Source organism: Syzygium oleosum, unplaced genomic scaffold (genome assembly GCF_021117445.2).
Source record: "Syzygium oleosum isolate NSW1041296 unplaced genomic scaffold, Sole_v2.1 Sole_v2.25, whole genome shotgun sequence".
Taxonomy (NCBI): Eukaryota; Viridiplantae; Streptophyta; class Magnoliopsida; order Myrtales; family Myrtaceae; genus Syzygium; species Syzygium oleosum.
The window spans coordinates 2,057,547-2,073,939 of NW_026607509.1; the positions used below are offsets into that span (position 1 = coordinate 2,057,547).

Sequence of the window (16,393 nt, forward strand, 5' to 3'; positions counted from 1 at the left end):
TGGATCCAAGAGGCTTTGTCGAAGCTGGAGCAAAGCCTCTCTTTCTTGCTCTTTGCAAATGGACGTTGAATTGCTACAGAAGCACACACATGAATTATCTAAAATAAGGAATAGAGTTACTACTAGTGTGAGCACTTGGGAACAATATCTCCCCATGAGCAATGAGGGAGAGGATGAATTCATGTTTTAGAGTGGAGGGTTTAAGGGTCCTCTAATCAAACCTAGATCATTTATAGAGAAGGGCAGGCAGAGATTTCTCTTTTAATGTGACCAGTTGTGGTTACATACATGCACCTTATGTGTATGCATGTGTATCATGTATATGCAGCACATTTAAGGTCCACATATGATAGTCATCATCAGGGAGAAAAGGCACATCCACTCTTGCGGTTGGAGTCGCAAATTGACGACCAGATCCCATCTAGAAGAGAAGTCCAAGTCAACTTGGAAGCAAGTGCGAGAACTCATGTCCAGCTTTTTGCGGTGCCGGTCCGGATCACGTCGAGTCTTTTGTGTTCGTTTCATTATTATTCATATTAAGGTCGTTTCTCGGTGTACACTGCGGGTTTATAAAGATACCATCCGTTTCACGATTTATCTTAACTAAATTTACTAATTTTGAAATAACGACGTTAACTAGTCTTATTGCCCATAAGGTTGATGGAAATGTACCGTTCATCACGATATCACCGAGACACGATTGAAAGAGGTAGAGAGATTAAGTTTGTCTGAGAGATCTAAATTGGAACCGTTAAAAGGTATATATATTGAGTAAGGGCGTGGTAATTTGAATGTGAGACAAATCAAGCCACAAAATTCACATGTTGGCTAACCCATGTAGGCAAAGCCCCCAAAATGGAGGCATTGCAGAGAGAGATGCCATGGTCCTCCGCTTGTGTCTGCATCCATTGTGGAAATGTCGATCCAACTTTTACACAACCCATCCGAATAATTCTAAATTGGACAGTGGACCAGTTGAGCTTTGCCCTAAAAGTCGGGTAATTATCGCTAATATCCAAACACCGGAGTTAGACCTAGGTTATTTGAAGTGTGGATCGCCTGAGTACGGGAATAAATTATGGGAATGCGGAACATCATTTGTACCAAGCGATAGGCGTAGACTTCTTTTAATCATGTAATTAAGATAAGACATGATTTTGTAGTTATAATAAAGATAATGTGGGCAGTATAATGTGTTTCGAACGTATCAGAGCCACTGAGTTTCATGTTCAAACAAAAATTACTATTTTCAATAATGTTTTCAAATAAAAAATTATTAGCACGAAAAATATATTTCGGATAAGTAATAAAGATCAGTGTATTGGGACGTTTGAAATGCTCATTTTAGTATGTTCTCCTCGGTCAGATAATTAAGGGCCAAAATCACGGAGAGACTTTGCTGTGCATATGCATTCTATTATTATAAAATGTAACTACCACCGTTTGAGTGTCAATTATAGTTAAGGAAAATACTGACTCTTCGCAAATAACACCAGGTCAAGTGAACCTTCTCTCCATCTATGTCGTTAAATCAAGCAACTTCCGGGATAATACCTGTTGATGTCAGGGGCGGTTCTGAAAATATTCTCGTCATGTCCAAATGAAAAAAGAAGAGAGGCCACCGCTAATACAGTTTATCGAGTCAATTGTGTGGTGTTACTTTCTACGGAAAAAAAAGAAAGGAATGTAATGTCTGTGGTAGGATTATTTACTGTACATTTATAGAAGGAAAAGGCTGATCTTTTAACCTTAATTACGTCCATTTCATTCAACTGGTATTGTCACTGGCTTTCCGCATTCTAGTCGAGAACTCGAAATTAACAAGAAGAAATATCAAGCACTTCCAACCAACTACTTCTTATGAAATTCCCAAGCTTCTAGCATACTGCAAGGGCTTCAATAGTTTTGCATCAAGAACAAAAGATTGACCAGAACCGTTTCATTTAACGATGAACCTGAGCATTTGTGGGATCATAGCTCAAGTGACTTCAGGCGGAGCTTGTCTGCTTAGGAGGTGGCTTGGGCATTGGTGCATTAGACAGGAAGCTCTTGAGCATAGTATGTGCCTGGGAGGGGCGACACATTGGCACTTCATGTCCCGAGCCCATTACGGCAACGAACGCCAAGCCTTCATATATCTCGACCCAACCTGCAAGCTGGGAAACCAAAGAGTCTAGTTTTAGTCATTGTGAATGAATTTGTGGAAGCTTTTCTTTAACTTGATTTGAATTGCGTTTACCATATCGTGATGGTACCAGGGGTACCATTTCTCCTGTACTTTCAGTTTTAGTGCTGCAATGTTATGTCGGGTTGTTGGCAAAGGAACGGCTGCATCTGTTGTGCCGCTACTCAAGAAAAAGGCAATAATCCATGCGAATCGACACTCAAAGCCACTAACAACGGTAAGAGAAAAGATACCGTTGTGATGAATTAGAAGAAATGTTGGTTTCGCCGTATGTATGAATGTTTGTGCACTAATCCTACCAAATTATTGTATCATAGGTAAATCTCAAGTCTATCCAGCATGTTATATGATAGATTCTATATGCAGCACACTTAAGGTCCTCTATCATAATTATGGTAAGGAAGGAAAGGCACATCCACTCTTGGAATTGAAGTCTTTAAATTGATGACTGGACCCCATCTGGAAGAGAAGTCCAAGTCAACTTGGAAGGAAGTCTTTTGATTCCTTGTCATTATTCATAACACTTGTTTTTTTTTTTTTTGTATAAATGCGTGTTTATAAGACACCGTCCATTTTAAGTTAAGATCTTAATCAAATTAACAATTTCGAAATAATTATCTTGACTAGTTATGTTGCCCATGCTATGCACAGAATTTTGTTAGCTATTGCTTAAAAAGCAAAACAATGAAAACAAACGGAGAAGCCATATCGTAATCACTTTCACAACATCACAAATGTAATTTGATTCTTTATTTCCGAACCCTTTTCCAGTAACATCTATCTTTATTTTCAAGATAACTAATTATTTGCTCCATAGGAAATATAAGCGATTAGTCTGTTAAAGAAACTTTCTTTTTGTTGGCTTTTCTTTTGATAGATGTATTTCAATCAAGAGAAAATCAATTGCATATTAATATTGTCCAACTTTCCTATAATAAAAGTATTATTTTCATAAATATTTCTACCTAATAATACTCACCTTCTGTGCCTCACTTTATTCGTGGTCTAAGTAAGATGGTATAATAAAGTTTAAATGTATCTTTTCAAAAGAAGATGAGATAGAAGCAATATTCTGTTTTTAAGTTTAGCGGTCACGTGGTATCCATACCAGTGTTCGCGCACCTCAACTGGTTCATTTACCCGAACGATCTCAAAGGTGTGCTCTCCCCACATCGGCTTGGTGCATTCAAAATTTTACTCTTAAAGTGCTCACAACAAGACTTGAAACTAAGAGACAAGGAGAGAAGCAAACTCTATTACCATTTAAGCCAACACCTTATTGAGGAAGTCATATTTTTACTGCCTTGCAAAATTTTTGCAATGGTTATATGTTTGTAGAATGCTCCATGACAAATTATTTCTACGATCTTTTGTGAGCCCAGAAGAGAAAGATAAGGCCAAAAATAAAAATAAAAAATGCGGGTAGGCGTCAATTTAGGAGATGGTCATTGCTTATTTTTGCAATTACTTTAAAGAAAAGAAAATTACGAAAAACTTATGAAAGTTGGAGATATCCTAAAAGAGAGAGAAAAGGCAAAAAAAAAAAAACAAAATGGGTAGTAGGTCTCAAAAGGTCAACCATGTCCAACTTTTTTCCTGAAAATCGATTGAATAAAAATAATAAATTAAGCACCACAAATTTAAGATAGAATCAAATTGAAGCAAAGTCAAATTTCATTATCTCGACTTCGCTGGTATCAGTCGGCCAAGGTAGAGTGTTCAGAGATGGAGTTGTGGGAGAAATCAAGCCACAAAAGCGACATGTTAGGCTAACTATCTGGGCAAAGCCCCCAAAAATGGTGCCATTTGAGAGAGATATCCCGTGGTCCTCCACTTGTGTCCCATCCATTGTGGAAATGTTGCTCCAAATTTAACGGAATCCATCCGAATGATTCCAAGTTGGAAAAGGGCCACTTGGGATCTACCCTAAAAGTCAAGTAAATTATTGCTAATATCCAAATACTTCAAGCTAGGGACGGGGACGTGTAGTTTAAGATGTGGGTTTCGACTCCCACGCCCGGCAAGAGGCAGGGCAAAAGTCTGAGAGTGAGTTGAGAATTAGAGAAGGACAGACCAAAAAAAAAAAAAGCAAGACCTAGGTTACTTGGAGTGTGGACCGGTACGTGGAACGAAAAAGGGATCGCGAAACTGTTACTTGTAAAAAATGTGGTACAATAAGGGTGGACTTCTACTGATCATGTAATTAGGATAAAACATGATTTTGTAGTTACAATATAGATAATATAGGCGGCATAATGCGTTTTTAATGTATCTGAACCACTAAGTTTCATGTTCAGACAAGAACTACTATTTTTAATAACATTTTCCGATACAAAAATATTATCATGAAAAATATATATCAGGTAACTAATAACGATTAGTGTATTGGAATATTCACAGTGCTCATTTTAATCTGTCCGGACCCTAGAATTTTGCCTGCTTCCCTATCCGTCCCAATGATCCAAGAATTGGAGGCCCATTTAAATCTGTCCGGACCAGCCCTAATTAACAGGTATCTTGTACTATGACCTTCGGCCACATAAAATGCGAGAAAAGAAGCCGAGTAGAAATCAAATTTGGCTGAAAAGAGAGAGCGGAGAGCAAAGTTTGGCATGCGAAGATACGGTAGAAAGAGTATTGTTTTGCGAATTAGACCTCACAGCGTGCTAATTACATTACATTGATAAGCAAAGTAATGGAAGGGAAGAGATCACACGAGCACAAGTTCTAAATACACCCGAAATGAAGAACCAAAGGGCGGGGGAGAGGGCACGAGATTGCTCATTTCTCATGCGGTGTGGTTGCATAACATGCACCTGATGTGGATGCAAGTGTACTGTCTCAAAGGATGTATGTGCAGCACATGTAAGGTCCACATACCATAATCAGAGTCATAAAAAGAAGGCACGTCCGTTCTTGTAAGTGGGAGTTTGTAAGTTAATGACAGGGCCCCATCCGGAAGAGAGAATTCAACCACTACAGATTAGTTTAAGTGAAAAGCAGCCCAATTAAGGAGATCGTGGGACACTACGCTCAATTTTTGCAGTGCCGGACACGGACCTAATTAAGTCAAGTCTTTTGGGTTAATGATTGTTTCTATGTATAAATGCGTGTCTATAACAACACCGTCCATTTCACGTCATGACTTTTATTAAACTACCAATTTTAAAATGACAATTTCAACTAGTCTTGTTGCCCGTGCTACGCACAAGATATTCTCGGCCATTGCTCAAAAAGCAAGACAATAGGAAACAACAGCGAAAAACATACTGCGATCACTTTCACAGCATCGCAAATGTAAATTTTCATTCTTTATTTCTGAATTCTTCTCCCACAACACCTATTTCAAACTTGAGTTTGCTTCGTCCATAAATTTTCAAGATAAATGATGATTTCGACCATAGAAAACATTAATAGTTCAATCTGTAAAGGAACCAGCTCTATGTAGGCTTTTCTTTCAATAGACGTGTGTCGATTGTTTTCCATGGATGTAATTTGATTCTTTAGTTATTTAGTGTTTCCTATGAATGCAAATCACTAAACTAATAGTGATGGTAATTGAGCAAGGGATCAATAACGCAATGCATGTGCAGAAAGTGAAAGGGTCAGAGTACCATTCCTACATATAAACTACACTAAGAAACTCAGAGCTATCATAAAATAAAATGCTCCCAAAAGAAAAGAATCGAACAGCATATGTATCTTATCTTATATTAGAAAAACAGGTCTGATAATGAGTGGGGATAAACATTCGCGATCACTGCTAATAGCATCCAGAAAAGACAGAATCTAACCACCACCTTTGTTGTAGAGAAAAATGTAGCAACGAGCTTTTGGATGGATGATGAATATGAGAAGGTTGAGGAATTCAAACTCTATATACAATTCGGACAAAAAGCCTAGTTGAGACTGGAGACAAGCATGGTTGATTTTTAGCAGAGAGACCAAAGGTCATTCATGAAGGGGAAGAAATGAGAAGCTAAGAGTACGACTTTGCCATCAATTTCGATCCTCTTAGATTGGATATCATCAAGAGGCCTCTGAGCTCAAAAAACACAGAAGAATCGAGAATCGAGGCAAAATATAAACATAATCGAAGGATTAAAACACGGTTTTGGAAAATTACTTCGACGAGTCTCTAGGAGATATGGGATGATCATAAACAACATTCCTCGTTAAGAGAGCAAGTAGTTGCGCAGAAAACCGACGATTCGAAGTAGTTTAAAAAATAACTCGTGTTCAACTTAAGCAAAGTAAGATGGTAAACACAGGTATAGCTAAATTTGGTAAAGCAACCTGAAATTAATCTTTTTGTAAGGTTAAATTCAGATTTCATACGGTCGCTAACAATACATAAGCCTCCAGGCAAACTCATCATGTTCAAAATTTGAGAACCGGAAATATCACCATTTTTAATAGACGCAAATCAGCGACGTCACCTCTTTTTTTTTTTTGGTCGGAAAGAAGTTCTATTTATCATCAAGGAGTTCTTAGACAAAACCCCCAAATAAGAGACATCAAAACACAACAGGTCCCAAAGGGGTTGGGGGGCTGGGATGACCAAGAAGGAGGAAGAGTATTTAATCTTCGGGCCTTAACTACCCAATCAGCCACTTGATTTGCGACCCTTCCACAATGGGCCAAGGTGATGTTGCTAAAATAGGCTAACTGGGCTTTGAGCATCCAAGATGGGCGCCTCCACCTCCCACGGCACGTGAGTTTTTTCCTGCATGGCTTCAAAGAGATTCAAGCTGTCGGTCTCCAAGTACAGTACTTCGTTTCTTCTCAAACTGAAGTGCTTCAACGGCTCCACCAGAGCCAGGGTTTCCACCTGGATGGGCGAGGAAGCTCGGATTTTTTTAGCAAATCCGTCTATCAGAACTCCTGAGGTATCTCGGAGGACTCCTGCGATCGCTCCCTCTGGACTACCAGCTACGAAGGAACCGTCGATGTTTATCTTAAAGGACTGATTCTTCGGCGGACACCAATTCAAGGGTAAGTGAGCTTGATTCGAGTCAAGTGTTGAACTTTTAGTGTTCCACTTACAATAATTGCTGATCATCGACTCCGCTGAAGCAATTAGTGTTTCGGGGGGGAGGGGGGGGTGTTTGTTTTCGACGGAATACAAGATCGTTCCTTGCTTTCCAAATGTACCAGAGAAGGGCTGCGATTTTCTCAAAGGGAAGTGAGTTAGCTGGCTTTTGTTGGTGATTTTGTAGCCATTCGTCCATCCGCGTGATGTTCTGACTGTATATTTAATGCAGGATCATTCCAAACCGAGCCGGTCCAAGGGCAGAGCAAAAACAGATGTTCCACCGCTTTCGATTTCGTGATTACAAAAAGGACAAACTGGCTGAGGTATGATCTTGCGCTTGTATAGGCTTTCTCTGGTAGGGAGTGCATTTTGGCACAGGTTCCAGAGAAAAATTCTAACTTTAGGGTGGGCCTTCAGATGCCAGATTTGGTACCACAGCTTACGAGATGGCTGATATGATGATGAGGCTTGCATTGTATTCTGTCTGCCCGGTGAAGTTGTTTTGAGATAGGTTGAGGTGGCTCAGAAATGTTAACGCTGAAATGCCCTGCGGAATTGTCCCCGAGAGGTGGTTGTTCGAAAGATCAAGAGATTCGAGTGATGTCATGTTCCCAATGCCAATGGGAATATTTCCAGAGAGAAGGTTGTGGGACAAGTTCAAGCCATGCAATCCCGCGAGATAAGCAAATTCTTCGGGGATTGACCCGGTCAAATGGTTGCTTGAGAGATCCAAATTGACCACAAGTAGCAGATCAATATTGGTGTATTCATTGTATCGTCCCTTCATGATCTCAACCACAAGCTGATCCCAAAAAGGATATAATGGCAATGGAGATCCAAATGGATTGACTTGATTGAAGTTTATCATGCCGCTCATATTGCCAAGACAACGTGGGATCGTTCCCCTCAAATTGTTCGCTGCCATGTCTAATATTTTCAATCCTGAGAGTGAGCAGAGCTGCGGAGGGATGCTTCCCGTAAACCTATTCTCTCGTAGCCTCAGGATCGACAAGTAACTAAAGCTTTCGCCGAACCATGTCGGGATGCTACCAGAGAAGTTATTCTCTCCAAGGTCTAAAATTTCTAGCCTTGTGCAATAACCCAAAGACAGAGGAATCTCCCCATTGAGACGGTTTCCATTCAAGCGTAGGATAGAAATGACGGGTCTCATTGAGCATGGAGGTACTGCGGACGACTTATTGAATGACAAAGTTGAGGGAGATGAAGAACACTTCCAACAGTCCGGAATACTGCCAGATAGCTTATTGTTTGCAAGATTCAAAGCACGCATGCCCATCACGGTACATAACGATGACGGTATTGTACCATTAATTAGGTTATCATTGAGATACAGAGTTTCTAACCCGTACATGACACCAATATCTGTCGGAAGTGATCCAGAAATCGAGTTGTGGGAGAGATCCAAAGCGGAACAGTTAGAAGATAAGCTAGGCAAGGGTTCGGTAATTTGATTATGAGATAGATCGAGCTCGTCAAACGTCATGTTGGCTAACCAATTTGGCAGGGGCCCAAAAAGGGAAGCATTGGAGAGTTCGATATATTCAGCTTCCACTTGTGTCCGAATCCATTGGGGAAATGGAGTTCTGAATTTACAAGAGTTTAGCCCAATGAGTAGAATTTGGAAAGGGGGTATCCAGCTGGGTTTTGCCTTGAAAGTCAAGTTATTATTGTCACTAACAACCAAATACTCGAGCCTTGACATATTAGAAAAATGGATTTCTGAAATCACACCTCCCAAAAAATTGTCACGAAGATTCAAATCCAAGAGATGAGAAAGCTTTCCGAAACTACTGGGTATAGTACCGGTCAAATGATTATTGTCAAGGTACAACTCTTGTAAAACCCGCAATTTCCCTAATGACTCGGGAATATGCCCTGCCAACTGATTATTAGAAAGATATAAACTTCTCAATGACGACAACCGACCTAATGATGATGGAATGGTCCCATTCAATCCATTATATGAAAGATCTAGTGTTACCAAGTTCGACAATGACCCGATGACACTAGGAATTGAACTGGAGAAGGAATTGTAGGGAAGCATAATGTATTTTAAGTTAGTAAAGTGCAATAACCAGTTGGGCAAAGCAACCTTAAGACGATTACCAAATATCTCTAGACACTCTAAGTTATTCTCATTGAGTCCCGATGAATTTCTTTGGGTTGTTGAAATCTCTTCTCCGATTTCGTTAGCAAACAAACGCAACAACTTGAGGTACCGGTGGTTCTTTAAGAATGAGAATAAGCCTCCTTCAATGCTGTCGAAAAGATTTCCCATGAGATCGAGATGAACAAGGCTTGTAAACTTGTCAAACCACATGGGAATTGATGAGTTGAAAGAGTTCTCTGAAAGATCAAGATGTTGGAGAGAAGTCGTGTTTTGAAATATAGTGCTCGGGATGGGACCTTTGAAATGATTCATCGAAAGATTGAGGTACTGAAGATGAACAAGAGAAGTACAATTGACCAAGTGATTAGAAGACAGATAAAAATTATCTAATCTACAGTCTGATAAGCTCAAATGTGATAAAGATGGGAGCATGCTGATTAGGGGTGTCAAAAGTACCCGCTCAAACATGACCCGACCCGAACCGACCCGATCCAAACAAGAAATTTTCATATTGGGTCGGGTTGACCTTAACTTGTTTGGGTAATAATAAAAACAAGGCTTAAACTTGTTTTGGATCTACCCGAGCCCGCCCGAAACAAGCCCACCCATTTGTCCTTCTTGTTCCAAGCGCGCCGAAACCTTATCTTCTTGTTCAAAGTGACGGACAGAAACCTCCTCGCGACGGGAAATTCATCGTCGCCTTCCCTCCTTCCTTCGACCTCCATATCCGAGGCTCTCGCGAGCTTCGAGTTCGCCCGCCGGAGATCCCTCTCCCCGCTTCAATTGCCGGATCTCTCTCGCCGGCGCCTAGGCGGAGCTCGTGATCGCCGACTCCGAGGAACCGCCGCCATGGCTCCGTCGCAGTCGCCGTCCCAGCCTTCCGGGTGAGTCTTCCCCTTTGGGTGTTCCGGTTGGTGTTCGCTGGATGGGGTCATCGTGTTCCGTGATTCTTGCACCCGATTGCCGGCTTGTTCGTTTGATTGCGTGCTCCTCCCGTTCTCTCGGGTACCTGATTGCTCGATTCTAGCCTGCGTTCCCGCTCGTTCTCGACTGTTTCGGGTGTAGTTTGGGGTAAAGGGGTTACGGTGTTGTAATTCGTGATTTTAGTGCTAGTGTTGCGTCTTTGAATTTCAAGCGATGTTTCGGGTGCGACGGTGGTGTTGCTTGGCTTTTGATTTTCGTATCCAGCGGGGTTACGTTAGCTGAATTCATCGGGTGAGTGTTCAAATTCGGAGCTTTTGCAATGCTCTCGGGGAAGTAAACTTTTTGGTTGTTGGGTCTTGAATTTACACTTTTCTTTACTTGGGAATGTGTTCAGTTCGATTCCGTTGAAAGTTCTTACCTATGTCTGTGGTTCCCCAGAGTAGTATTGGTTAAACAATGATTAGTAAACCTCTAAACACGAACCCGAACCGACCCGACCCGATCCGAACCCGACCCGATTGTGCGGCTATATCATGTTCGGGTCTTGTTTCGAGTCGGGCCAAGCACATATATTTATTGTTTCGGGTCGGGTCGAGTATCATGAAAACCCAGCCCGACCCGACCCGTTGACACCCCTAATGCTGATCACCTGTATGAGGCCTTTTGCGTTTGCAATCTTTAAACCACTCATGTCGAGGTACTTTAGTGATTGAAGATGAGAAACCCACGAGGTATCATCCACAATCAAATTTCCATTGTAATTTTGAAGATCGAGGACTTCCAACCTGGTGAGATTTCCCAATTGTCGAGGAGCCGTTCCATGAAAGTTAGCAAATGACAGATTGAGGTACCTCAATTGTTTCATCGAACCGAGGAATTTGGGTATCCTTCGATGATTGGAATTGATCTCACTTAAGTCCAAGAGGTTCAAGTATCTCAAGTGGAGCAAAGAAGAGTTCAGCTCACCAGGCAGGAAGAGCTTCATGCCCATAGGAAAATGAAGACTAGTTTCGTCTTTTCTTGGCTGGGGTAATTGGAGCTTGATGACATGGCCATATACTCTATCGCAAATCACTCCTTTCCATCTGCAGTAATCTTTGCCTTTCCACGTAGAAAGCAAGCCTGATGGATCTAAGAGGCTTTGTCGAAGCTGGAGCAAAGCATCTCTTTCTTGCTCTCTCCAAATGGATGTTGAATTGCTACAAAAGCACACACATGAATTATCTAAAATAAGTAAAAGAGTTACCAGTGTGAGCACTTGGGAACAATATCTCCCCGTGAGCAATGAGGGAGAGGATGAATTCATGTTTTAGAGTGGAGGGTTTAAGGGTCGTCTAATCAAACCAATATCATTTATAGAGAAGGACAGGGAGAAATTTCTCTTTTAATTTGACAAGTTGTGGTCACATACATGCACCTTATATGTATCATGTGTACCATGTATATGCAGCGCCTTCAAGGTCCACATATGATACTCATCATCAGGGAGAAAAGGCACATCCACTCTTGCAGTTGGAGTTGGTAAATTAATGACTGGATCCCATCTAGAAGAGAAGTCCAAGTCAACTTGGAAGCAAGTGCAGCACCATTACGGAGATCGCGGACAACTCTGTCCAGTTTTTTGCAGTGTCGGTCTCGGATCAAGTCAAGTCTTTTGGTTCCGTGTTATTATTCATATTAAGGTCGTTTCTTGGTGTACATTGCGTGTTTATAAAGACACCATCCGTTTCACGTTTTGATCTTAACTAAATTACTAACTTTGAAATAACGATGTTAACTAGTCTTGTTGCCCATAAGGATGATGGTAATGTACCATTCATCCGGATATCACCGAGAAACGGGGGAAGAGGTAGAGAGATTAAATTTATCGGAGAGATCTAAATTGGAACCATTAAAAAGTATATACATTGGGTAAGGACGTGGTAATTTGAGTGTGAGACAAATCAAGCCACAAAGTTCACATGTTGGCTAACCATATAGGCAAAGCCCCCAAAATGGAGGCATTGCAGGGAGAGATGCAATGGTCCTCCGCGTCCATTGTGGAAATGTCCATCCAACTTTGACGCAACCCATCCGAATAATTCTAAATTGGGCAGGGGACCAGTTGGATCTACCCTAAAAGTCGGGTAATTACTGCTAATATCCAAATACGGACTAGACCTAGGTTATCTGAAGTGTGGATTGCTCGGGTACGGGGAACAAAATATGGGCACGCGAAACGTCATTTGTACCAAACGATAGGCGTAGACTTCTTTTAATCGTGTCATTAGGATAATACATAATTTTGTAGTTACAATAAAGATTATATGGGAAGTATAATGTGTTTCAAATATATCTAAGCCACTGAATTTCATATTTAAACAAAAATTACTATTTTCGATTATGTTTTCAAATATAAAAATATTAGCATGAAAAATATATTTTGGATAAGTAATAAAGATTAGTTCATGGGGAAGTTCCAAATGCTCATTTTGGTATACGGGTATGTTCTCCTCGGTCAGAAAATGAAGGGCCAAAATCATCCAGAGACTTTGTTGTGCATATGCATTCTATTATTATAAAATGTAACTACCACTGTTTGAGTGTCAATTATAGTTAACGAAAATACTGACTATTCGCAAATAACTACAGGTCAAGTGAACCTTCTCTCCATCTCTGTCGTAAAACCAAGCAACTTCCAGGATAATACATGTTGATGTCGTGATCGGTTCTGAAAATATTCTCATCATGTCCTAACGAAAAAGAAGAGTGGCCACCGATAATACAGTTTATCGAGTCAATTGTGCAGTGTTACTTTCTCTGAAAACAAAAAAGCAATGTAATGTCTGTGGCAGGATTATTTACTGTATATTTATAGGAGGAAAAAGCTGATTTTCTAACCTTAATTACATCCATTTCATTCAACTGGTACTGTTGGCTTTCCGCATTCTAGTCGAGAACTTAAAATTGACAAGAAGAAATATCAAGCGCTTGCAACCAACTACATCTTATGAATTCCCAAGCTTCTAGCATTCTGCAAGCACTTCAATAGTTTTGCATCAAGAACAAAAGATTGACCAGAACCCTTTCACTTAACGCTGGACGTGAGCATTTGTGGGATCATAGCTCAAGTGACTTCAGGCGGAACTTGTCTGCTTAGGAGGTGGCTTGGGCATTGGTGCATTAGACAGGAAGCTCTTGAGCATAGTATGTGCCTGGGAGGGGCGATACATTGGCACTTCATGTCCTGAGCCCATTACGGCAACTAACGTCAAGCCTTCATATATCTCGACCCAACCTGCAAGCTGGGAAACCAAAATGTCTAGTTTTAGTCATTGTGAATGGATTTGTGGAAGCTTTTCTTTAACTTGATTTGAATTGCGTTTACCAGATCGTGATGGTACCAGGGGTACCATTTCTCCTGTACTTTCAGGTTTAGTGCTGCAATGTTACGTCGAGTTGTTGGCAAAGGAACGGCTGCATCTGTTGTGCCGCTACTCAAGAAAAAGGCAATAATCCATGCGAGTCAACACCCAATACCACTAACAACGGTAAGAAAAAAGACTCATTTGTGATGAATTAGAAGAAATGTCGGTTTCCCCATATGTATGAATGTTTGTGCACTAATCCTACCAAATGATTCTGTCGTAGGTAAATCTCAAGTCTATCCAGCATGTTCTATGATACATTCTTGTTTCGGGTAATTAACCATTACACCTCACCTATATATCCAAATCCGCAAGCGGGTCTCTATGAGTTCTTTAAGGATTGGCAGGACCGATGTTTCTTTGTCACTTTTGCTATATATGAGTTTGACGCGTGGTTCACTGCATAAGCCAAATCACAAGATTAAGTTATCTCTGGATATTTTGCATGCCCTAAATTTGAAGAAAGTTGTTGTCTCGCGATCGACAGAACCTGCAGAGCGTGTAGTTCAATGGAATGTAGGAGGTGTCAACGTGGAAGCACTCTTGCACCTCTTTCCTTTTCAGGTACTTCACGGTGTCAGCATCCATGCAGAATTCATTCCCGTCTCTATACATCAGATCCTGCTTCTAGAGAAAAAACGATGGATAAAGCTATTTCTTGAGATTTCTTTTCGTGCCTCTAAAACTGAATCTGGGAGCTATCTCACCTGTATGGAGTTGTCCCCGCATGGTCTCGTATATACGTTAAAGATATTTACAACTCCCATTTCATTGTCACCTGCTTCTTTCTGCGCTTTAGAGCAGCCTTCCGAAGCTCTATCCACAGAGCAAAATTTCCTCATGTTTTCGTACGTAGTGTCTGAAAGAAGCCCCAGATTCCAATAGAACTCCCACTTTGCAGGATCTCCAGTTGCTTTGTCAAGAGAAGGATTTCCTAACTAAAGTTTTTTTTCCCCAAGAAAATAGCAAAAATTTAGCTCAATTCAGCAGTGAAAACGAATCTACTTCAACCGGAGACTCCATGTTAATCATCTCACCAAGAGTCCCTTCAGATTGATAATTGGTCGGGCGATCCCTTTGTTTTGATTTACAATCACTTGTGCAAGTTGAGGAATATAATGGCCTAAAACAAGTCCAATATTGAGCTTCTGAGTGACCCACACTGTGCTGTATAAGTGGGTTCATTGGGATTCAATGGTGACAAGACATGCATACCTGCATAGCTCTCTCCAGCAAGATAGAACTCTCTGTACTTGAATTTCGGGAAGACTTCAAGCCATTTGTTTAGAAACGCATAACTGTCCATGGCTAAGATCGTAAAGAAAGGGGATAGCGATTAATCTATCGGAAGAGATGTATCAGTAAGACGCAAGACTTAAACCGTGAAAAACAAAGATAAACCGAGTCTGAAAGTCCCGACCAGTGCTATTATCTCCATCTTGCTCAACAATGCTGCGAACAGAATATCCGACACCAAAAGGGGAATCAAGGAAGAGCAAATTCGCCTCTGCAACAAGCCAACGAGATGACATTAGTAAATGGGGCCATCCACGAGTTTGAAAGAGGTAACATTCGTAAGGTCTTTCGTTCATTGGTTCAAATGGGATAACAGAAATGAACCAATTGCGTCTCCCTGCATGAAAAAGTCGGTACTTTGGTTTCTAAAGACCGTATTGGCAAAGTCATAGCGTATCACAAAAGTATATGCTCTAGTTCTACCATTATGTACTATTAGAGCATTAAATTATGATCATATCTATTAGTTCGACGGAATTTCGTGAGAGAGAGGCAAATCAATGTTGTTGACTACATGAAGCATTGCTGAAACAAAATTACCGGTGTCCCATGAGATTTGTCTCTTCGCAAGTTTCCCATTGGGCAGGACCTGAAAGGGTCCGATCTCCTGAAAAGCTCCGTACCCAATCGACGAGCAACCGGGTCCTCCGTTGAGCCACAGGAGAAGAGGCTTGGAGTCTGCATCTGATGACGCTTCGACCAGCCAATAGAACATCTTCTTTCTCTCGCTTATCCTCACATAACCCGAATACTGCGCGACGCATGCGTCCTTGGGTTGTCTGGGTAACCTCGTGATCTTGGCACTCGCCGCGTCGTCTATGGAAGTCCTCGCCGCAACAGACGACATCAATAAGCTCAACAAGAGAAGGTGGAAAGCGTCTGGTGATGCAAGTCTCCCCATCTTTTGATCGTGTTTTGATGGGGTTCCTTGTAAATGCTCTTTGGAATCCTGTTCTCTATGTGTATATATGTGTGTGTTTTGGCGTCAACTAGTTAACTGAAGAGACAAGATGGTTGCATTTGTTTGTGTAATTAGCAGTAATTTGTTGTGTACAGTTATAACAAAACCACATTGTTCAATACGAATTGGGGGTCATGAAAATCTTGTACTGTAATATTAGCACTGTTTAAGGCTTTTCTGAGCTGTAAGCACAAAGGGAAGCTTCGATTATGGTTGTGGGAGTTAAAAGGGCCGATGAGGCTGATCCATCGATATCTTATCCCTACGTTTTCAAATATATGGATTGAAATTCTCATGAACTAAAGTCTTGCGCTCTTTAAAATAACAACTATGTGGGGAACATTTACATCAATAATCTTGTTGAGTTACGATTACAGTCAAGTTCAATAACCAAAACGTGAAAAACAGGAAAAAATATAGGACAATGGAAGGTAAGTCTAGACATCTTTTGATT

The 16,393-nt window shown here is 40.9% G+C and overlaps 1 protein-coding gene and 1 long non-coding RNA gene across 2 annotated transcripts; one reads left to right on the forward strand and one right to left on the reverse strand.

The window, feature by feature from the left end:
• Window positions 1–6,887: 6,887 nt before the first annotated feature.
• Window positions 6,888–7,700, forward strand: LOC130134930 (uncharacterized). Its single transcript, XR_008814453.1, has 2 exons — window positions 6,888–7,180; window positions 7,450–7,700. It is a non-coding gene; the product is annotated as an uncharacterized LOC130134930 (long non-coding RNA).
• Window positions 7,701–11,406: 3,706 nt separating this feature from the next.
• LOC115666230 (serine carboxypeptidase 24-like) lies at window positions 11,407–15,879 on the reverse strand. Its single transcript, XM_056303005.1, has 10 exons — window positions 15,519–15,879; window positions 15,103–15,189; window positions 14,898–14,990; window positions 14,720–14,805; window positions 14,390–14,620; window positions 14,173–14,303; window positions 13,977–14,081; window positions 11,693–11,819; window positions 11,522–11,609; window positions 11,407–11,474 (listed from the first exon to the last, which is right to left on the reverse strand). Exons 1-10 carry the CDS (start codon window positions 15,877–15,879, stop codon window positions 11,407–11,409), a joined length of 1,377 nt encoding a protein of 458 aa, XP_056158980.1.
• Window positions 15,880–16,393: the final 514 nt, after the last annotated feature.